This window comes from Durio zibethinus, chromosome 18 (genome assembly GCF_047325235.1).
Source record: "Durio zibethinus cultivar Kanyao isolate XHJ-2024 chromosome 18, ASM4732523v1, whole genome shotgun sequence".
NCBI lineage: Eukaryota > Viridiplantae > Streptophyta > Magnoliopsida > Malvales > Malvaceae > Durio > Durio zibethinus.
The window spans coordinates 9,420,513-9,439,146 of NC_143179.1; the positions used below are offsets into that span (position 1 = coordinate 9,420,513).

Here is an 18,634-nt window from a genome sequence, read left to right on the forward strand (position 1 = left end):
TCATGTAAGATGGAGTCCTCCCCTGTTCCTTAGGACACAAACATTTTGCCTCTCACCCATTCTTGCCATCCATTTTAAAGCAAATAGACTTGCCAGTTTAAGCTTTGGCTGTCCAGCAACTTACAGGGTCAATACCTAATCAATCCCACCCTCAACCAGTCCCACCTAATATCCAAATGGTCAAGAATCTGATGGCAAAAGATCCAGTGGCCAATCTGGTTTCCTGAAGCCGGCAGTTCCTGATGCCGGTATCTAGTATATAAAAGATGATCTCTAATTACTAATCTTTCCAACTATACAGAAAAAATTGTACATGGTTTAAGACTTCCATGACAGACAGGCCCCATAAACAGCACATTTACCAGTTCATTTACTTTTTAGAAATCTACAATCTAGCAAATTCATGATGCATAGGTATTCATGAAAATTTTATACACAAAACCATGTTGATTACTACCCAAAGTAGAGAGTAATGGATCAGTCGATGTGGTAAACTGATGATCGAACCTCGAGCGCCATCCGCCACCAGCCAACATTATTTTAAGGAGAAACTCAATTCATCAATAGCTATGGATAATTCTGATTCAATCACATTATCTGTTTTTTTCTCTTCAGGAATATCTTTGATCCCATTTTCTACTTTTCCTTCTGCTGCTATTATACACTCCTGGAATCTGAAGCAAGTTGTGAGATGGTCGTTTGTTATTCCCGCCACTTGCATGAACGAGTAAATGACTGTTGGCCCCACGCTTCGAAAACCCCTTCTTACCAGATCTTTGCTTATGACATCTGCTTTTGGAGTTTTAACTGGAACCTGGCGAGGATATCTGAATCTGCTAATTATAGGCCTGTGGTTCACAAAACTCCAAATATACTCGTTGAATGACCCAAACTCATCTATAACCTGGTATCATCAAAACCTGCAAAAAGTTAGTTGCAATAATAATCATAGCGACTATGAAGTAACGAGGGATAGCGGTAAATGATGGAAAGTAATTAAATCGTATGAATGACTTGGGATTTACCAGCTAAGCAAGTTGTCATCTAATAGATAGGAATAATAAGCCTCCTCACTTAGGAAATAAATAAACCATATGATTCAAACATAAGAAATCACTAAGCACCTTTTATATTTGTCTAATCATTTGTTAAAACAAGAGAGAACAATGTAAGCGGTCCATAACATTGGGTGCAATGATCAATTCAATGAATTCTGCATCAGGAGATACATGTGTAAAATAAGCCCAGTAGTAAAGAAGATGGCCAGAAGTGTGCTATATCTGGCAAGATAACATCAAATTATGTCTTCCACTATGTAAACAAGTTCAGTAGAGCAAACTTTTGTCATATTCCATCTAGTATAGAGACTGTTATCAAACCATGCTGCTTGCAAGTGATTTAGGAAGCACTATTTCTTGCAGCCAAGATTAAGAAATGATTAAAAGAAGAATGAGAATCTACCTTAGAAATTTGGAGTGCATTCTCAATGATGGCTCGCAGCTTTAGTTCTGATAACAAGGAACTTGCCATGCTACCAGGTGCCATTAACTTCTTCTCATTCAATTTTGATACAGCAAGAGGATCAAAATCCACAAAAACTTCTCTGCATAAAAGATACACTTAAGAAATGAGTCTACTAATTCAATGGAAGTAATGGATCTTCTATGGCAACAATACCTAAATATGTGCCTTTTGCTTAGGATAGCAGGCCATGTGAGTTCAGACAATGCACCCGAAAGCACAAGCAGCTCAAACAATTTCCTGCATGTGGACAAAAATATCAAGCAAACCACTAACCAAAGAAATTCCTTTTATCAAAGAGGTAATCCTTTTAATCAGTAATCAGACGCGGCAATATTAAGATCACTTACTTGTCATCATGTACAGGAACTCCCCACTCTTCATCATGGAAAGCAGCATAACTTGGATCTTATCCCAACAAGCAAAAATAAGTCAGCAGAAAAGATGAAACAAGAGCAATTAAAGCATCAAGGCAACCACAGTAAAACACTTTCCTCTATTAAATGGAATAAAATTCCCTCCAAATTAGGGATGACTTGAAGGTGTAAACCCTAACAGATTGAAATAGTCCGATAGACAGTCTTTCACTTTGAATATAATTTTTTAACCTCTGAATGTGTAACTAATTTGCATTCATGCTATTAATGCCATATGATGTACTTGGTGATAACCGTGCAAAACTTACAAATATCAAGTAAATGGATTGTTGATGAAGTCAGAAAGATAAAATATCAGGCAATTTAGTTTTGCATAAGTTAAAATTTTGAGATGCCAACTAGTTGTTTCCTTTTGGTAGATGCTGAACCTTGCTTGCCCACTCTGACTATATTAGTCAAACTTGACCTAATTGCAGTTTTGGGATTGGAGAACTTGAAAAGCATAAATTATCCAAAGAATTGCTTTGTTCTTAGTGCAGAACTATAAAAATAAACAGCCTATTTCTAAAGCCCGTGGCCATGCCCACTGGCCCATATAATTCTTTTCCTTATGACATTCAGAAAGTAATGAAGGGGATGAGTGGGGAATTTGAAATAGATTGTAAACTACTTAGAGCAAGCTTATGCTGCCGACTATTATTAAAATTGAAACCAGTCATATGAAGAAAAATATTAACAAAAAACTTCTAATAAATCATGACAAACACACAGAAATTAGAGGACACAACAACACACCTGCATTTGGTGTCACCCACGCACATCTCTTCTTCAGATGTGAGCCATCAGGTGGCGAATCCAAACCATCATCGGAAACAATGCTGCTTGGCCTTGATGCGTATGGTTTCCTCCTACTTCCTACACTATTTGACCGAATTAACCTACCAGTAGATGCTTGACTATGAAATGAATCCGCGGAAGCATCAGATGAACATGAAGCATTTAGTGATAAATTAGAATGCAACAACTGCTCAGGGCGACGAAGCACTGAAGGAAGTGAATTGACAGTAGATGATGGAAGGGCTTTTTTCTTCTCTGCTACAGTGATCTCAACTGGAGACTTTTCAACCCTTCTCAAAGGCTTTGAAGCCGGTTTTCTTGCACTCAACGAACCCGCCTTGTTCCCCGCAGGTCCCAGTACGGGCCTTGCCTCAGAATCAGCCACATTCATCGACCTCAATTTCGGAGCACCAGACATAGATTAAGAAATATCTCAAATAAACACTAATTATCAAGATCTCGGCTATTTTTAACCTCAAAGCAGTACCAAGTTCCTACTTTACCAGCTCTTTAGTTCACCCCAATCCTCAAAAATTTGCCTATCCAATCCTCAAAATGATCAAAACCCACTAACAAAATCCAGTAAAATCATCATATTCCTCATGAATACAAAGCTTAAACCACTTCAAAAACCCTTTTAACACCAAGAATTGCACTGATATTTTGAACTTATGGTACACACATTCATCAACCAGCCCCTTGGGAGCTCCCAAAACAGATCTCAGCTTTTCACCCCCCACAAACCTTCCTCAAATTTACAATTCTACTACTATATGATTCACTTAAATCCTCCAAAACCCATACCGATATCTCCCATTACCACCCAAAACAGACCTCCCAGAAACCCTTAAAACTTTCATTTTCCTTAACCTCAACGAGTTCAAAAATCAGCTCAAAACCCTAAAAACCAATAACCCATACCAAAGTTAAACAAAAAAGAGATCACTTTTTAAGAACCAGAAGCTAAAGGTTCAAACTTTAAAGTTTAAAGAAAAGGAAAAAATGGGGTCACGTCGTATATTCCTTTAAAGCGTTCAAATTTAGCCTCGAAAAACAGATATTCTTCTCCCCATTGTGGAAAACGAAAGAGAAAGAGTTTCTGTTACCTCAAAAGAAAAAGTTTTTGTAGTATTTGTTTTTGAACCTGTGTCATATCAATCTCTTAAGAAAAAAGCTGACACATTTGCTGGCAATTCCATACTTTCTTCCTCTTTCTTTTTCCCGATAAATTCCCAGAAAAAATCCGAGAAGAATCAATCGGAGACTTGAAGAGAAACAAAAGAAAAAACGGGTTCGATCTATGAGAATTGATTTCTCTCTCTACATTCCTATATCTATAATTTAGTGAGAGAAAAGTAAAGAACCAATGAGTGGAAGAGAGAGAAAAGTGAAGATTGGCCTTTTGTTTATAGTATTTTATTTGAGAATAGAGAGTGACCGGTTTATTACCGGCTATTCCCGATTACTTTGGAACTCTTTTCCTTTTATTTTTGGAATTTTTTTGAAAACGTATTTTCTTTTTATGGATTTTATAGTTGAGATTTCTTTTTCTCACATCACCTTAGCTGGTAAGAAATAAGGTTTCCACTCAATCAACAATTAAAGTTACTGTTTTTAATAATGGAAGTCAAATGACTAAAAAAAATTACTTAAATTTTAAAATTATTGAATATTATTTTTTAAAATAATATGTAAATTACATAAATAAAGCTCTACATGAAACAAGAATAAAGGACTTTTCCATTCCGAAAAGCTATGTCATTTGTCATAATTTGAGCACTAAATGCTCATAGAAGATAAAAAAAATTACAAACTCTTAATTTCTTATTAGGTGATAAAATAAGGAACAAGAAGATTTATTATTTAAAAAAAGGAACAAGAAAATTTTGTAATAACTAGATTAACAATTTGATATTAGCAAGATTTGATTTTTTGTGAAGGTTAGTGAAATTAAATAATAGAGTGAGTCCATTTATTTTCTCAAAAATAGTAAATGTATGAATGTATATTATACCTTAATGAAGGTTTGGTGTACCAAAAAATGATGGGATAGGGTTATTATTTTTTAAAAAAACTTATTGTTAATGTTTGATACTGGTTTTTGAAGAAGGATGCCATGAACATGAAAATGTCATTCATGACCATGATTATATATAATATGCGAGGTTTTCCTTGGCCCTGGAAATGGAATTTTACTCTGTTTTTTTTTTTTTTTTTTCTAGTTTAACAAGATGAAGAAGAAAAAAGAACTGCAAGGCAAACTGTAACTAAAATTGACTTTGATTTGAAGTTTAGTCTGTCTCGCTTTATCTCATGGATGATGATTGTAAAGGTTAAAATTTGTTGTAAAAAGAGCAGTTTGATTTGATCCTGTCAAAGACCAAAGCAAAGCAGGTTTTTTTGTCCTGCTGTCAGATACATTTGGCAAGAAAGACAATGGTTATTAATTGTGTGGCTATCCCAGGCAGGCACAGGCAGGAAACTGAGTTGTCGAGTCCGGGCTGAGCTGAGCAGACAACTTCAGCCTCCATGGACAGCTTCATCTGTCTATGCCTAAGCAGTCAAGCTCAACAAAAACGTGGGTTTTCGGCAAACAAATGAGTCGAGAAACTTGCTCAATTGAAAGAAGAAAACTCCTCCTGTTACCAGTTGTCGTATTTGCACCACCATTTGCATGCCTTTGCCTGAATCCATTTTGAGTAACGATTGAAGGAGCTATTTTTTTACCAGTCCAATTTGCCCAAATCACAACGTTTCAAAGAAATAAAAAAGCAATAGTATTAGGTGAGTGATCTTCTCTATTCAACTTTTTTTTTTTTTAGTTGGGTTAATATTTCTTACCTTTTATGGTGTGGGGCATTGTTAAAAAGTAAATCAAATACGATGAATTCATTTTTTTTATGCCGCATTCACAATCTTACATATATATTTCAACTGAAGTGAATAGGATAGTGAATGTAAAGATTCATAAATGTATTATTCGCTTTTGGAGGTTGAAATTGGATTATCACAATAAAAGTCATAAACCTAGCGCGAAACATGGCAGAAGGAATCAAGTTTTCTTACCAAACACTTTTATTAGATTTCCATGACCTTGGTTAGTTGATTTTAGTATAGACACCTAAAAGAGAGTAAATTATAATTTAGATGGGGTAGGGCATTTGAACTCGTGTGGGAGTGGGGACTCTGTCTGATTTTGCCATTCGATTGACAAATACACTATCTATAGTACAACAGATGAAAGTGAAGGATCACAGCTTCAAGAGGTGAAAGAAAGAAAGATTTTAAGTTAAAACTTATAATCAGAAAAGCAAGGCGTATCCTTTCTTGACTGTGGTGAAAAAGAGAAAGATTTCATCCGCAGTTTTGTCTCTACTTATAGTGGAGAGGGCAAAGTATCAAATCATAAAAAGACTTTTATTTCACGATATAGGATGGGGGTGGGGTTTTATTTACTTGTCAGACACTTTCAAATAGACCAAAAACGCAAAGAAAACTACAAAAACTCATAGCTCTTTTGATTCATATGTCGGCTATCAAATCAAGCCTACAAATTTACCTTCATCTTTCCGAGATCCTGCCACACTTCCCCAGGGTATGAGGGAGAATGACAATCTCAATTTCAAGTTGACAAACTACCTGAGATGAGCTGAGTTTGCCATGTTCCTTCAAATAAACTCACCAACTAATATTGGGGGTTTCCTACACAGAAGGAATAGTCACTCGAGAACAATTTGATTAATCGTTTAATTGAAAAACCAGCCATTTAGATTTTTGGTTTGGTAGTGGTTTCAACACCTACCAGAAATTAACTTTATTCATCTTCATAATGGCATAGATTGATTTTCTATTAAAGGCTAAGTGACACAATAATAGCTGCAATAAAAACTATCTAAAAGCTGTAATTAAAGAGTAAAAGGAACATCTTAAGGGTGCAATAAAAACACATGATCACTCAAAAACAAAATATTTGGTACATGTTCTCCAAGTGTCCAAAAGGGGAAAAAAAGATAAGTCATCTCAACATGCCTATCTGAGCATTGTCTTGCAACGGATGAATAAAAGCAACCAAATTGCCATATTCTGCCCCATTAATGAGCCAAGATCATATGATACGAAAATGGCATCTGCAATAATCCAACATCAACCACAAATTAGTAAATATTCAAGAGCAAATAAGCAGCAGCACTCGAGCAATTTAGATGAAAAGCAATAACTTTTTTAAGCCTACAACAGCAATAATATATAAACTCCGCTCTCCTACCTGATTGCACAAGGATTTATTATTCCATACTTCCAGTATTATTGCTCATGATTAATCATTATTTTCTGACCTCAACCATTTTCTTGGAACGGATGGCAGTCATTTTTCACTAATTTAAAGTAGCTTCCAAAGCAACACTCTCGAATCAAGGTACTGATAAAATGATGTCATCTGTAATTTAAACCTATTATTAATGAGAAGAAGAAGACATACCCAAGCAGACCCCTGCCTTGCCATGCTCTAGGAGTCACCATTAAATTAACTAGTGCACCTTGTCTCATAATTATGACAGGTATTGGGTGACCCTCATTAACCTGAGCTTCAGAAGCAAGCCTTTGTAGCAAATTATCGCCGGCTTTCACATTACCAAATTTCACAATCTGGTCTCCAAGTTGTAAACCATCCTCCGCTGCAGGGCTCGAATCAGCTATTTCATCAACCATTGCAAAGGGTACACTAGAAATCATATCCACCTCATTGGCACTCGGAGAATCTCTCAAAACAAGGTTTTGCAAGGATGCAGACGCACCAGCACCAACAACTGATGCATTTTGATTCGTTTCAACACCTATCAAGTATCACCCAAATCAATACTAATAAAACAAAAAGTTTCCGTGCGTAGAAGAAGCTACCTTTTCATTTTTCTAGCACCAATTTCGTAAAGGGTATCCTTTAAACCTCCATATAAGGTGAAAACATAAGCTAATTGACAGGTTACAGCAAAAATACCATTTATATAAGCAAATGGTAAAAGAAATTGAGCTACTAACCTGAGACCTTCGGGGCTGAAGTGAGTCTTGACGAATGCAAAACTTGAATATTTACGTTTATTTTCTCTGTAATTTCCTTGTGGTCGTTTTTCAATTCTGCTCAAATGAATTGCCAACAAAAAAAGTTGCTAACTTTGTTTATACTAACCTTCCCCAAATGCATTGATCCTATCATAATAATAATAAAAAAGGACAATACCAGCGAGACGATGTCGTTGTGCTCGGACAACTGGGATGTCAATATCAGCTCGTGGAAACCCCTGCAAAGTACAAAAACCCTAATCTCAGAAAATTAAAAAAAAAAAAAGATCTGAACTTTGAATCCCAACAACAAAATTAAAGAAATTAAAAATATGGGTTTAAAAAAGGGAAAAAAAATACTTCGGAATCAACGAGGTTGCCAGAGAGACCAGGACCCCCGGGCTGACAGAGCTGCTCAATGATAGCGTTCATCTCAGCCTCCATTCCGCTTCTCTTCTCCATCAGCTTCATTGTCTCCGATTTCAAATTTGCCCCTACCATTTTCCTTTCTCTCTAATCTCCTTCTTCTTCCTCTATGCGACTGAAGGCCGCTTTTATAGGTTTTTTTTTTAGCTTGGCGGAAAAGAAACTGAGGCCTGGCCGTGTGGGGGTTTCCTGGAAAATCAGCTCCGTATAATATATCGGTGAGCACGTGCAACGCGCGTGATTCAGGTTATGTGGGTTGATCCTAAATCATTTGGGCTTGCCTTTTTGAAGCCCAATAAAACACAAGTCGGTGCTTTCAACGGCTGCAGGCCATTTGGTTTGCGCCATAAGATTGGACTGAGGCTAGGGATAATTCTCTTTTTATAATTTTATAATTAGACCTAATTATTTATGTATTTTATTATTTAAAATACTAAAATTCATATATTTATATAATATTTTATATGAAAATTATATATCATAATTCATATCGATACGAAAACATAAAATATATAACTTTTAGTTTTATTAAATTTATATATAATTATTATTAAATTTTTAAGTTGTGTCATTTTTATATTATATTTTTATATTATGTTTGTATCGTATTTTAAATTATCAAATTTATTTATAATAATATCATTTTTTATGTTACTTAGTTTGGTATATATCACTTTTTTTTTATGATTTTGTTATTATCATGTAAATACCTAACCACATTTGCTAATTAACATGATGCTTGGACCGAATTAATTATGCCTTAGGAGTATTACTTATGTAATTTCTTATAATTTCACATGATGGTTATTGTGCAATGTTGTCTAGACAAGTCTAATACTAATAAATAATTGTGTTTATTCGTTAACAATCACAATTGAAAGATGCCATTAATGTGAATGACATGTATTTCATTTTCCATCACATACATAAGATTAATGTGTTTGCCCATAAAAACAATAGTGGTTTAGTAAAGTTTAGATATTGACCATCAATCATGTGTTATTGTTAATAAGATGTTGAATTTTTAATTTTAATTAATAAAGTATAATTTTTAATCAAGTTACACTAAAAAAATAAAAAGTTAAGATTAGATTTATACGGATAAAAATGAATGATAAGCATAGAGTTAAAATACAAAAAAAAAAATTTACAAATTTATTTAGATAAATTTATAAATTTTTATTACATTTAAATTGACTCATAAACCTTAAATTTCTCAATTAGACCCTTGTTATTAGCTTACTAATGAGCCATTGAGCCTTTTTTTTTTTTTGTTGGCTAACATCAAATTAAAAAAAAAAAAAAGGACTTAAGAGATTTTTTTTCCCGACATCCTACGACGATGCTTAATTCTTAGCATAAGATATGGAACGCCAGCAAAGTCAAAAAGGAAAAAGACTTAGAAAAGTTAAAACCCAAAGGCCGACAAAAGCCAAAGGAGCAAGCAACGACTAAGGGAGACGCAAAAATTGGATGAGATGACCAAGAAAATGATGTCGATGTGGACCATCAATTTAAGTGCTTAGCTTAACCTTTTGAGAGAGGTTCATTATAAACACATAGACTATCCCACACTGAAACATGGTCGCCACCATTGTAGCGTCCTTGGCTACTTCTCTTTTAGCTTCATCTTTTTCTCACTCTTATCATTCTACTTCTTCCTTGTTTTTCACGAAGTTACGATCTTCATCTGGTCTCAGATTTTCTCTTGCGGTTGCTCCTTTGTGTTCTCGAAGAGCCAAGTTCATGGCACACACTCTTGCTCGCGCCACCCTTGGCCTTACTCAGCCAGCCAACATCGAACACCCCAAGGTGAGCCTTTTATTTTCTTTGTTGGGTTGGAGCAAAATTCTCTTTTGATCGACTTTTTTAGGTTGAAAATTTTTGACCTTTTGCGGATGGGGGTATTTATCGTTCTCAAAAAAAGTGAACTTTTTGTTAATTGTTTGGTGATAATTTTGTTTTTGAAAGACTTGACCTTTGATTGCGGATCGATTCTTTAATGGGGTTTTTAAAAGTTGATATTTTGATGTGTATGTCATTGGATTGACGAGTATGGGCTAAATTCTGAAATTAATGGAGTAAAGATTAACTAAAACCTTGACTAAAACCTTGTTAGTTTTTTATATTTATATGATAAGATCATCTTACTCAGATCCTTGGATTCTCTTTTGGTCTTAATATGTGAAGGCTTTTTTTTTTATTGTATGTATGTGTTTATTTTGGCGAAATACCAAGAAAAGATACTAAAATGGCTGTTGTCTTTTTGTGAAAAATGCTGGAAAGATCTCTTTTGCTGCAAAAGAGATCGACGTGGGAGAATGGAAAGGGGACATACTTGCAGTTGGGGTCACTGAGAAAGACATGACCAAGGATGAAAACTCCAAGTTTCAAAACTCGATTTTGAAAAAATTAGATGGCCTGTTGGGTGGTCTCTTAGCTGAGGCCACTTCTGAGGAGGATTTCACGGGGAAAGCCGGCCAGTCAACAGTTCTTAGACTTCCCGGCCTTGGCTCCAAAAGGGTTGGTTTGATTGGTCTTGGACAGTCAGCTTCATCTCCAGCTGCTTTTCGTGGGCTTGGTGAGGCTGTTGCTGCAACGGCAAGGGCTGCTCAAGCCAGTAGTGTGGCTGTCGTCCTTGCCTCTTCGGAAGGCCTCTCCAATGAGTCAAAGCTCAATACTGCTTCGGCAATAACATCTGGTAATGGTCTTATGATTTCTTAGTTTCATGATAAATGAACTTATTACAAAGATTGAAGTGGATATTAGTTGAATGGTTTGCAAATTCTGATAGGGACGGTGCTGGGAATATATGAAGATAATAGATACAAATCGGAGTCAAAGAAACCACAGCTTAAATCTGTGGATATTCTTGGTCTTGGAACTGGTCCAGAGTTGGAGAAGAAGCTCAACTATGCTGAAAATGTTTCTTCTGCTATAATATTTGGAAGAGAGCTTGTGAATTCACCAGCCAATGTACTTACCCCTGGTTCGTATAAGCATTATTCTTGCCTTTTGGTAATAATCCTTTCTTTTTGCAGCTAATTGTAAGGATGACTTTTTTTTAATCGTATGCATGACGGTATAATTAGAAAGCTGCATTTCTAACTTGACAGTGAGGATATCATTTTGATGGGGCATGGGGCTATAATTGGTTTTGTTCAAGACAGATGAGAATTCTTAACTTTTGATCTAATGTGTCTTTTTATGCTGCAGTTGTGCTAGCAGAAGAGGCTTCAAAGATTGCTTCCTTGTACAGTGATGTTCTATCTGCAAACATCTTGACTGCTGAGCAGTGCAAGGAGTTGAAGATGGGATCTTATCTGGGAGTTGCTGCAGCGTCTTCCAATCCCCCTCGTTTCATCCATTTGTGCTACAAACCCCCAAGTGGACCTATTAAAGCCAAGTTAGCATTAGTTGGAAAAGGATTGACTTTTGACAGGTAATCTCATATATACTTAGATATATTCTAGCGGAAACGTATTTTATGATTCAGTTACTGTTGGAAATAAAACATGGAGAGGGAATGAAGAATGAGATGCCTGCATATTTGTTTTGAAGTTTATGGTGCAATACTATGAATAAATAGATCGGCCCTCCACTAAGTCATTGTTTATGTGCGCATCTCAAGTATTACTGGTAAACATGGGATTTCATTTTCCTTTTCCTACTTCTTGACATGTGCTATATGCAGTCTATTACGTGAATGATTTGACAAAAATTTCTTCCTAATGCTGTTGGGATCTATTTGACATGAGTGGTTGGAATATATGTCCCTTGTTCTTGTTTATTCCAGCGGTGTATTTATAGGTTCTGAATACTTGTCTTAAATGTTCTTAGTGGTGGCTACAATATCAAGACTGGACCTGGTTGCTCAATTGAGATCATGAAAATTGACATGGGAGGTTCTGCCGCAGTTCTTGGTTCAGCAAAAGCCCTTGGACAAATCAAACCTCCTGGAGTAGAGGTGAAGTCATTTGGTTGTTCTCATTTTTCTATTGTTGCTCTCCACTACTCTCTCTGTATACTTTTCAAAATTATAAAGGGTTGGGGAAATGATGCATATTCTTTTCTTATTGTGTTTATCTGTTCTTTCATTTTCATTTGCTTTTCCAATTTCTGCTTTGAATCTAGCTTTTCACTTATTAAATTGTCCTAATATGCAGGTTCATTTTATTGTTGCATCTTGTGAAAACATGATAAGTGGAACGGGCATGAGACCTGGAGATATTGTCACAGCTTCAAATGGAAAGACAATTGAGGTATAGTTTGTTTGATTTTAGAAAAAAAAAAAAAAGAAAAGGAAAATTGAGGTGTATGTGAACTATGTGGTACCTTGACATTTATAACTGGGTTAATTTTGACTTTCTTCATTGTCTTTAATAAATAACTTGTTGCTCACAATGCCGATTGCAGGTTAATAACACTGATGCAGAAGGCAGGCTTACGCTTGCAGATGCTCTGGTTTATGCTTGCAACCAAGGTGTTGAGAAGGTAAAGCCAAGCACTGCAAATCTTGAATTTGTAATGACAGTTGTAAAACTGATATTGTGGATTGCTTATATTGTATAGATATCAGAATAACCTTTTTAAGACTATGTTCACTTATTTGCAGATAGTTGACCTGGCAACACTAACTGGGGCTTGTATTGTTGCTCTTGGACCCTCAATTGCAGGTACATGCATAACATATGAATTCTAGAATTCTTGGAAAATAGTGTTTCGAACGTATCTTTTGTTAGATTTGGAAGAAAGTTTTGGGAACTTAATTTTTTGTTACTTTCTGGATGAAAATTTTTAAAGGAGAAACAAGAGGATATCAGAATGTTTTACACACATAATCATACACATTTGGTGGGGGTCATGAATGAAGTTCTACATTTGCCTTTTCAACTTTCAAATTTAAAACTTTAGGAGTAGTAATTACGAACAAGTTTCCAGTATTGAAGGTCCTTTCCTGATTCATGGTCAGTTCAGAAGGCCATTGCATTCATCATTTCATTGGTTGTTACTCAAGCGAAAGCAAAGAGGGCATGTATGCTCTATCTCACCGCTGTCAATTGATTGGTATCCTTTTTCTTTTGTAGGCGTGTTCACACCCAGTGATGATCTAGCAAAGGAGGTATTTGAAGCTTCAGAGGTCAGTGGTGAGAAATTTTGGAGGATGCCACTAGAGGAAAGCTATTGGGAGTCGATGAAATCAGGAGTTGCTGATATGGTAAATACCGGTGCTCGTACAGGTGGTGCTATCACTGCAGCTCTGTTCTTGAAACAGGTATGTGATTTCTTTTTTCTTTTGTCTTTTCGCGGTCTATATTCTACACACACATATATTCCAATCTCCATGAATGAACTTGTCGAATTACCAACAAGTGGTTGGTTCAATCGGTTAAGACTCGTCTTTCTCGACGAAGAAGTATTGGGTTCAAGTCTTATTAGTGGTCACTTGTTGGGATCATCTTGAATGTATGACCTGCAGTTACTTGTCTGAGATTGTCAGGTATTGCACATTTTGTTCGGACCTGGAGGACTGAGTAGTTTATATACTCTCAAATTTTTCTTACCAAAAAAAAAAAACTTGTCGAATTTGATTGTGGAACGATGCTTTTGCAGTTTGTTGATGAGAAAGTACAGTGGATGCACATTGACATGGCTGGTCCCGTCTGGAATGATAAGAAGCATGTGGCAACAGGATTTGGCATCTCAACTTTGGTGGAATGGGTTCTGAAAAACTCTTCTTAAATAAAAGCTTGGAGCATGCTGTATTGACTACTATTAGAATGAAGGGAAAACCTTTCTGAGGTTGTTGGGTTCTGTGAGATCCACTTCATGAATAAAGCTTGTTTGTGATGAAAAGGAAGGAGACGGAGTGAGAATGTGGGATGATGTTTTTTTTTTCTTTTTTTTTAAGGTTGTTTCAGTAAAGTTAGAACTACATGCTGTCTTGATGGAAAAAACCTTAAATCTAGCTTCATCTGTAGCCTGGGTGCTTATAGTATTTGGTAGAGTGAAGAACTTGGATAAACATAGGCCCAAAAAAGTGGAAATAAGAGGACAAGACATGCTCTGTTCACACACCAGAAAGTACTCTAATTTGAAAATTATGTCTCGTCCTCTCTATCAAAGGGTTTGTATAATTTAAGAAAGTTAGACAAGTTCTTACTCAATTTCGTAATATTTTAGGTGCTAGTATGTAGTCTATTATTAAAACTAAAACTTGTTTTAGGTGCGATTTGATTGGACCCAAAAGCTGAAAAGCCACCAAAGATTGAAAAAACCCAAAACCTAAACTTTCACGCAATCCAAAACTTGAAAAAAAAAAACCTAAAAGCAAAACTTTTTTGAAGAGAGTGCCAAAGCCCGGTTTTGCTTTCAATTTTTTGGACAAATAAGGAAAAAACTTCCTTTGCACTAACACCACCAAGTCGCAGTAAGACTTGGAAGTATTGCTGTCTTCGTTCGGACATAATTGAGTTTCTCAGCTTTTGTCTTTCTCTCAAACATTTCAACCATCAGGTCTTTTTTCTTTGAACCGCTAAAATTATCACTCTAAATACAAGTAAACTCACAAGTATGGAATATACCCAATCTTTTTCGGGCTCTTTTCTGACTGTGGGTTTTGTTATTTGATCAATGATTATGTAGTTTTTGAAGATAACAACAGATTGAAAGAGAGAAAGAATAGAGTCTTTCTTGTTTGTTGAATTAAAAAATGAGCGTGTCTTTGACTGTAATGACGTTTAATCTGCATGAAGATCAATCAGAAGACAGCCCAAATTCGTGGGAGAAAAGGAGGGATTTGTGCATAAGTGTTATCACTAGTTACTCCCCTATCATTCTTTGTACTCAGCAAGGTATTCCTCTCATTAAGTTTTCATTTTTTTTTCTCTTGTTTTGGATGATCTAGGTATTTCCTGATTTGAGTTTTGGATGCTGATTTTTGTTCGTTGAGGAGGTGCTTAGAGTTTTGCTGTTAAAATTGATTGGTTGGTGAATAGAAACTTTGCTGAATGTAAAAATGTTGTTTTTGAGGAAGAAGGGTTTATATTTTGGAGATTGCTTCAAGCTGGTTTAAGCAATTTGGGGTCGTGCATTTCTTTGTTTAATATGCTTGATCTGGGTTTATTTTATTGGTTTTTCTTTAGTTTCTGTTTTTTTTTTAATTGTTCTTCTTTTTTTTTTTTTTTTTGAATTCGCATTCAGGCATAAAATCTCAACTGGATTATCTTCAGCAGGGATTGCCAGGTAATATTGTCTAATGATCATCATTCAACGTTCGAACTTTTAACCTAATGTTGAGCACTATAGTTTATAGGTCATACACTAATACCTAACTAGGAAGGATTAACATTTTGACATAACTTTAGTACTTGATAAATGTGGATGATGAGAAGGATGTACCATTAGATATTAACTTTAGTACTTGATGCCATAGCATGAAAAAATTTAAGATAATTTGATTTGCATTATTTAGGAGTGGAAGTGCTGGGAATCATTAGTGCCGGATGGATAAATTTACTTGTAATTTAGATAATATATTGTTGTTGCTTCTGTAAGGGGTGTAAATATATTGTATTGAAGCAGGGTTGAGTTCAATCTTTCCACTTACTGATTGGAGATTAACAGAAACAGATTCTTATCTGATATTTTAATATCAAGCCTAGATGGTTGGACTGAGTTGCATGTTTGAGTAGGCGTATCCAAAATGAAGCATTTGAGGATGTGGCTCATTTAGAGAAGTTTAAAATAAGACACCTGAGGGGAAAAACACAGCTAACATATCATGTAAAGGAATGAAGCATCAGTCATATTTTGATGGGTAAAATATGGAATGCAGGGTGCCCCCAGACTGAATTGGGTTAATTCTGTAAATTTCCTTTTCTTTTCCCTTCCTTTTTCTAGGGACAAAGGCCTAGGTCAGTGTTCAGTAACTTCGTTAAATATTTATCAAATGTGGCATATAACCACAGAAAAATTGGAACAAGGGAAATATGTTTAAGAATAGACACTCTGATGAGTATGACAGCATGAAAGGAACCTGAGGAATGTCTAACCACCTTCGTAAATGATATAGAAGTAGTGCAACAGTCAAGAGTTGTGTGAAAAATATGTAAATTCTACTAATTTCATTTTATTTTTGTGCATACAAAATAGAAAAGCCAAATATTCTTTCTCATCTTGGTGTTGTTAGATTGTTTGGCCAATGGTGAAATGATAAAATATTTGCCAGTAATTTTGTCTCAAACTCTTTATCTGTTTTGTGATTTGAATTTGGCAGACTGGAATATGATTATCTTATCTTTCAGTGTCGTGTGAATGTCCTCATTCTCATACTAAACATTGATGGTTTTGTTTTTCGACGTACTCTAGGTTATGATCAGTTTGGAATATCGAGAAAAGGGCCCCAGGACACTTCAGATGAACATTGCACAATCTTCTATGACAAGGAGAAGGTATCTTAGTAGTTTGTTGATATCTATGATCAGGTATTCTGGTATACAGCGTGTTAACATTCTTTTCATTTTAATTGAAGGTAGAGCTGATTGAAGGTGGAACTTTTTGGTTGTCTGATTCACCTTCTGTCCCTGGGAGCACAGCATGGGGTTCTGTAGTTCCATGTATTGCAACTTGGGCTATATCCTTCTTTATTTAGCTTACTGTTTTAATCTTCCTTTATATGAAGTTCCAGTTGCTGTTACCACTTGTATTCATAGAAAACCATTGTGTTCGTTTGTTTCCTTAACATGATGCCCACACATTCCAACTTAAAGGAGTTGAGCCTCCAGGATTCTCATTTCAGGTAGTAAACACTAACATGGATGAGTTCAGTCCTCGTGCTCGTAGACGAAGTGCTTTGCTTACATGGCAACATATTGCATCCTTACCACCTAGCTTACCGGTTGTGTACTGTGGAGGATTTAACACACAGAAGGAATCCACAACAGGGCGTTTTCTTCTCGGGAGATCAAGGTATTTTGTTTGGTACAAAAACCCGTTAGCTGTTTCATAACACATATGTATCTTCAAAGAAACAAAGGGATTCCCCTATTCCATTTATTTTCTTTTGTGTCAAAGTAAACCCAAATGTTGCTTCCGTTAGGTTTATTACAATATAATATCAGCAATTAATTTTCTTCCTGATGTGGGGCTGACTTCCTTTGCTGCCATTCTGTTTTTATTATATATTTGCAGAGAGCATGGTATGGTGGGAGACATGAGGGATGTGTGGCCTAATGCCCGGGTGAGGAAAAATGTTTCCCTGATACGCACTTATCATGGCTTCAAAGGTATTCTTCTTACTCAAACTGCTGCTTTGGTAGTGAGGTGTGATGACGCTAGAACTTAATGATGACTTTGTGTCTTCAGGTAACAAGCAGGGAGCTCTTGAATTCCTTAAGTTGATTTTTAGAGCACTCTGCCTCTGTTGGGACCGCCAAACTCAGGATCTACACATAGACTGGATTCTTTTCAGGGGTAGATCTCTGATACCTGTTTTATGCGAAGTGGTCAATGATAACATGGATGGTTATTACCCATCCTCACACTATCCTATATTTGCTAAGTTTCTGCTTCCACGTACTGTGAGATTGATAGAACCACCTACACGGTCACAAGAGGAAAACTAGAATGCTATTTGTTTATAAGCTACACTGTTTTCTTTTTTCTTCTTTGAAGCTTGCCATATTGTCTTTGCATATGGGAACATAGGTCTGTCTTAATCATGAATCCTTTGTGGCTCTACAAGCATTTTCAGTTGTTGAGATTGTCTTCTCAGTTCTCATGGCCAGAAGGGAAGAGGGGAAGAAGGCATTTCGAAATTGATTCCAGCTTGTTTGTTTTCAGGTTAATTGGTCCAGGGAATGGACCAAAAAGGCAGGGGAAAGGGGGCATATGTGGAAAAAGAATGCCCAATTGTTTGACTAAGGTGAATATTTGCTTGTTTTCAGAAATTTCATTCTTTTGGTTCTGGAAATGACCTCCTGTTCTAGGTTGATGAACCTTAAAGTTCAAAAACCTACCCTTTTTCACCTTCCAAAAACTTTGTTGCTTGTCTGAATGTGGGTTCCATCCTATCATCTTAACAATCGGCATGCAGCTTATGCCACAATGTATAGATCGCCCGGAAATTTTACCAAGTATATTTCAGTTAAAAAGAGTATAAGAATCTGTTACTTAAAACTTTCTCCAGTGATTGAGGGTGAAAGCCCCATTTATACTGATGGTAACAGATGCAACTGACAATTGTCTTCAAAGAGGCTCTTTTATCCTATTGGTGGATGCCTCACTGACCAAGCTACTTTGATTAATGAATTTAAGGGTAATAAGTTTTTAAGTTAATGAATTTAGCATGGTAAACTTTGGGACAATAAGACTGAAGATTTCATGTTGGGAAAGGGAGATTTTGCCTTTGACTAAAA

The 18,634-nt window shown here is 35.9% G+C and overlaps 4 protein-coding genes across 5 annotated transcripts; 2 read left to right on the forward strand and 2 right to left on the reverse strand.

The window, feature by feature from the left end:
* Nucleotides 1–253: 253 nt before the first annotated feature.
* On the reverse strand, nt 254–4,107 carry LOC111299364 (uncharacterized). The gene is made up of 5 exons (XM_022894517.2): nt 2,694–4,107; nt 1,872–1,929; nt 1,678–1,761; nt 1,462–1,603; nt 254–904 (listed from the first exon to the last, which is right to left on the reverse strand). The coding sequence occupies exons 1-5, from the start codon at nt 3,151–3,153 to the stop codon at nt 536–538; spliced, it is 1,113 nt and encodes a 370-aa protein (XP_022750252.2). The 5' UTR covers nt 3,154–4,107; the 3' UTR covers nt 254–535.
* A 2,505-nt stretch (nt 4,108–6,612) lies between these two features.
* LOC111299365 (26S proteasome regulatory subunit) lies at nt 6,613–8,399 on the reverse strand. Its single transcript, XM_022894519.2, has 5 exons — nt 8,151–8,399; nt 7,969–8,029; nt 7,770–7,865; nt 7,213–7,567; nt 6,613–6,862 (listed from the first exon to the last, which is right to left on the reverse strand). Exons 1-5 carry the CDS (start codon nt 8,289–8,291, stop codon nt 6,841–6,843), a joined length of 675 nt encoding a protein of 224 aa, XP_022750254.2. The 5' UTR covers nt 8,292–8,399; the 3' UTR covers nt 6,613–6,840.
* A 1,256-nt stretch (nt 8,400–9,655) lies between these two features.
* Nucleotides 9,656–14,383, forward strand: LOC111299369 (leucine aminopeptidase 1-like). Its single transcript, XM_022894525.2, has 10 exons — nt 9,656–10,028; nt 10,503–10,917; nt 11,011–11,205; nt 11,433–11,658; nt 12,057–12,183; nt 12,383–12,478; nt 12,633–12,710; nt 12,832–12,892; nt 13,304–13,491; nt 13,830–14,383. Exons 1-10 carry the CDS (start codon nt 9,798–9,800, stop codon nt 13,956–13,958), a joined length of 1,746 nt encoding a protein of 581 aa, XP_022750260.2. The 5' UTR covers nt 9,656–9,797; the 3' UTR covers nt 13,959–14,383.
* A 148-nt stretch (nt 14,384–14,531) lies between these two features.
* LOC111299370 (uncharacterized) lies at nt 14,532–18,189 on the forward strand. Of its 2 annotated transcripts, XM_022894527.2 has the most exons (8): nt 14,532–14,732; nt 14,862–15,070; nt 15,420–15,461; nt 16,587–16,669; nt 16,750–16,851; nt 16,972–17,186; nt 17,409–17,503; nt 17,583–18,189. In XM_022894527.2, exons 2-8 carry the CDS (start codon nt 14,929–14,931, stop codon nt 17,840–17,842), a joined length of 939 nt encoding a protein of 312 aa, XP_022750262.2. In that variant the 5' UTR covers nt 14,532–14,732; nt 14,862–14,928; the 3' UTR covers nt 17,843–18,189. The 2 variants fall into 2 exon arrangements, with proteins under 2 accessions (XP_022750262.2, XP_022750261.2); XM_022894526.2 differs by having other exon boundaries at nt 14,532–15,070.
* The last annotated feature ends 445 nt before the right edge of the window (nt 18,190–18,634 follow it).

Bases quoted from the DNA above. Each gene is read 5' to 3' on its own strand.
- LOC111299364 (XM_022894517.2), bottom strand. From the start codon at position 3,153: ATGTCTGGTGCTCCGAAATTGAGGTCGATGAATGTGGCTGATTCTGAG. The intron at 1,762-1,871 runs GTAAGTGATCTT...GTCCACATGCAG, and splicing joins GTTCCTGTACATGATGACAA to GAAATTGTTTGAGCTGCTTG. The intron at 905-1,461 runs GTAGATTCTCAT...TGATGATACCAG, and splicing joins ATGCACTCCAAATTTCTAAG to GTTATAGATGAGTTTGGGTC.
- LOC111299365 (XM_022894519.2), bottom strand. From the start codon at position 8,291: ATGGTAGGGGCAAATTTGAAATCGGAGACAATGAAGCTGATGGAGAAG. The intron at 7,866-7,968 runs GTATTGTCCTTT...TCATTTGAGCAG, and splicing joins ACAACGACATCGTCTCGCTG to AATTGAAAAACGACCACAAG. The intron at 6,863-7,212 runs GTATGTCTTCTT...GGATTATTGCAG, and splicing joins CAAGGCAGGGGTCTGCTTGG to ATGCCATTTTCGTATCATAT.
- LOC111299369 (XM_022894525.2), top strand. From the start codon at position 9,798: ATGGTCGCCACCATTGTAGCGTCCTTGGCTACTTCTCTTTTAGCTTCA. The intron at 10,918-11,010 runs GTAATGGTCTTA...AAATTCTGATAG, and splicing joins TGCTTCGGCAATAACATCTG to GGACGGTGCTGGGAATATAT. The intron at 12,711-12,831 runs GTAAAGCCAAGC...ACTTATTTGCAG, and splicing joins GCAACCAAGGTGTTGAGAAG to ATAGTTGACCTGGCAACACT.
- LOC111299370 (XM_022894526.2), top strand. From the start codon at position 14,929: ATGAGCGTGTCTTTGACTGTAATGACGTTTAATCTGCATGAAGATCAA. The intron at 16,852-16,971 runs ATATCCTTCTTT...CATGATGCCCAC, and splicing joins CATGTATTGCAACTTGGGCT to ACATTCCAACTTAAAGGAGT. The intron at 17,504-17,582 runs GTATTCTTCTTA...TTGTGTCTTCAG, and splicing joins CACTTATCATGGCTTCAAAG to GTAACAAGCAGGGAGCTCTT.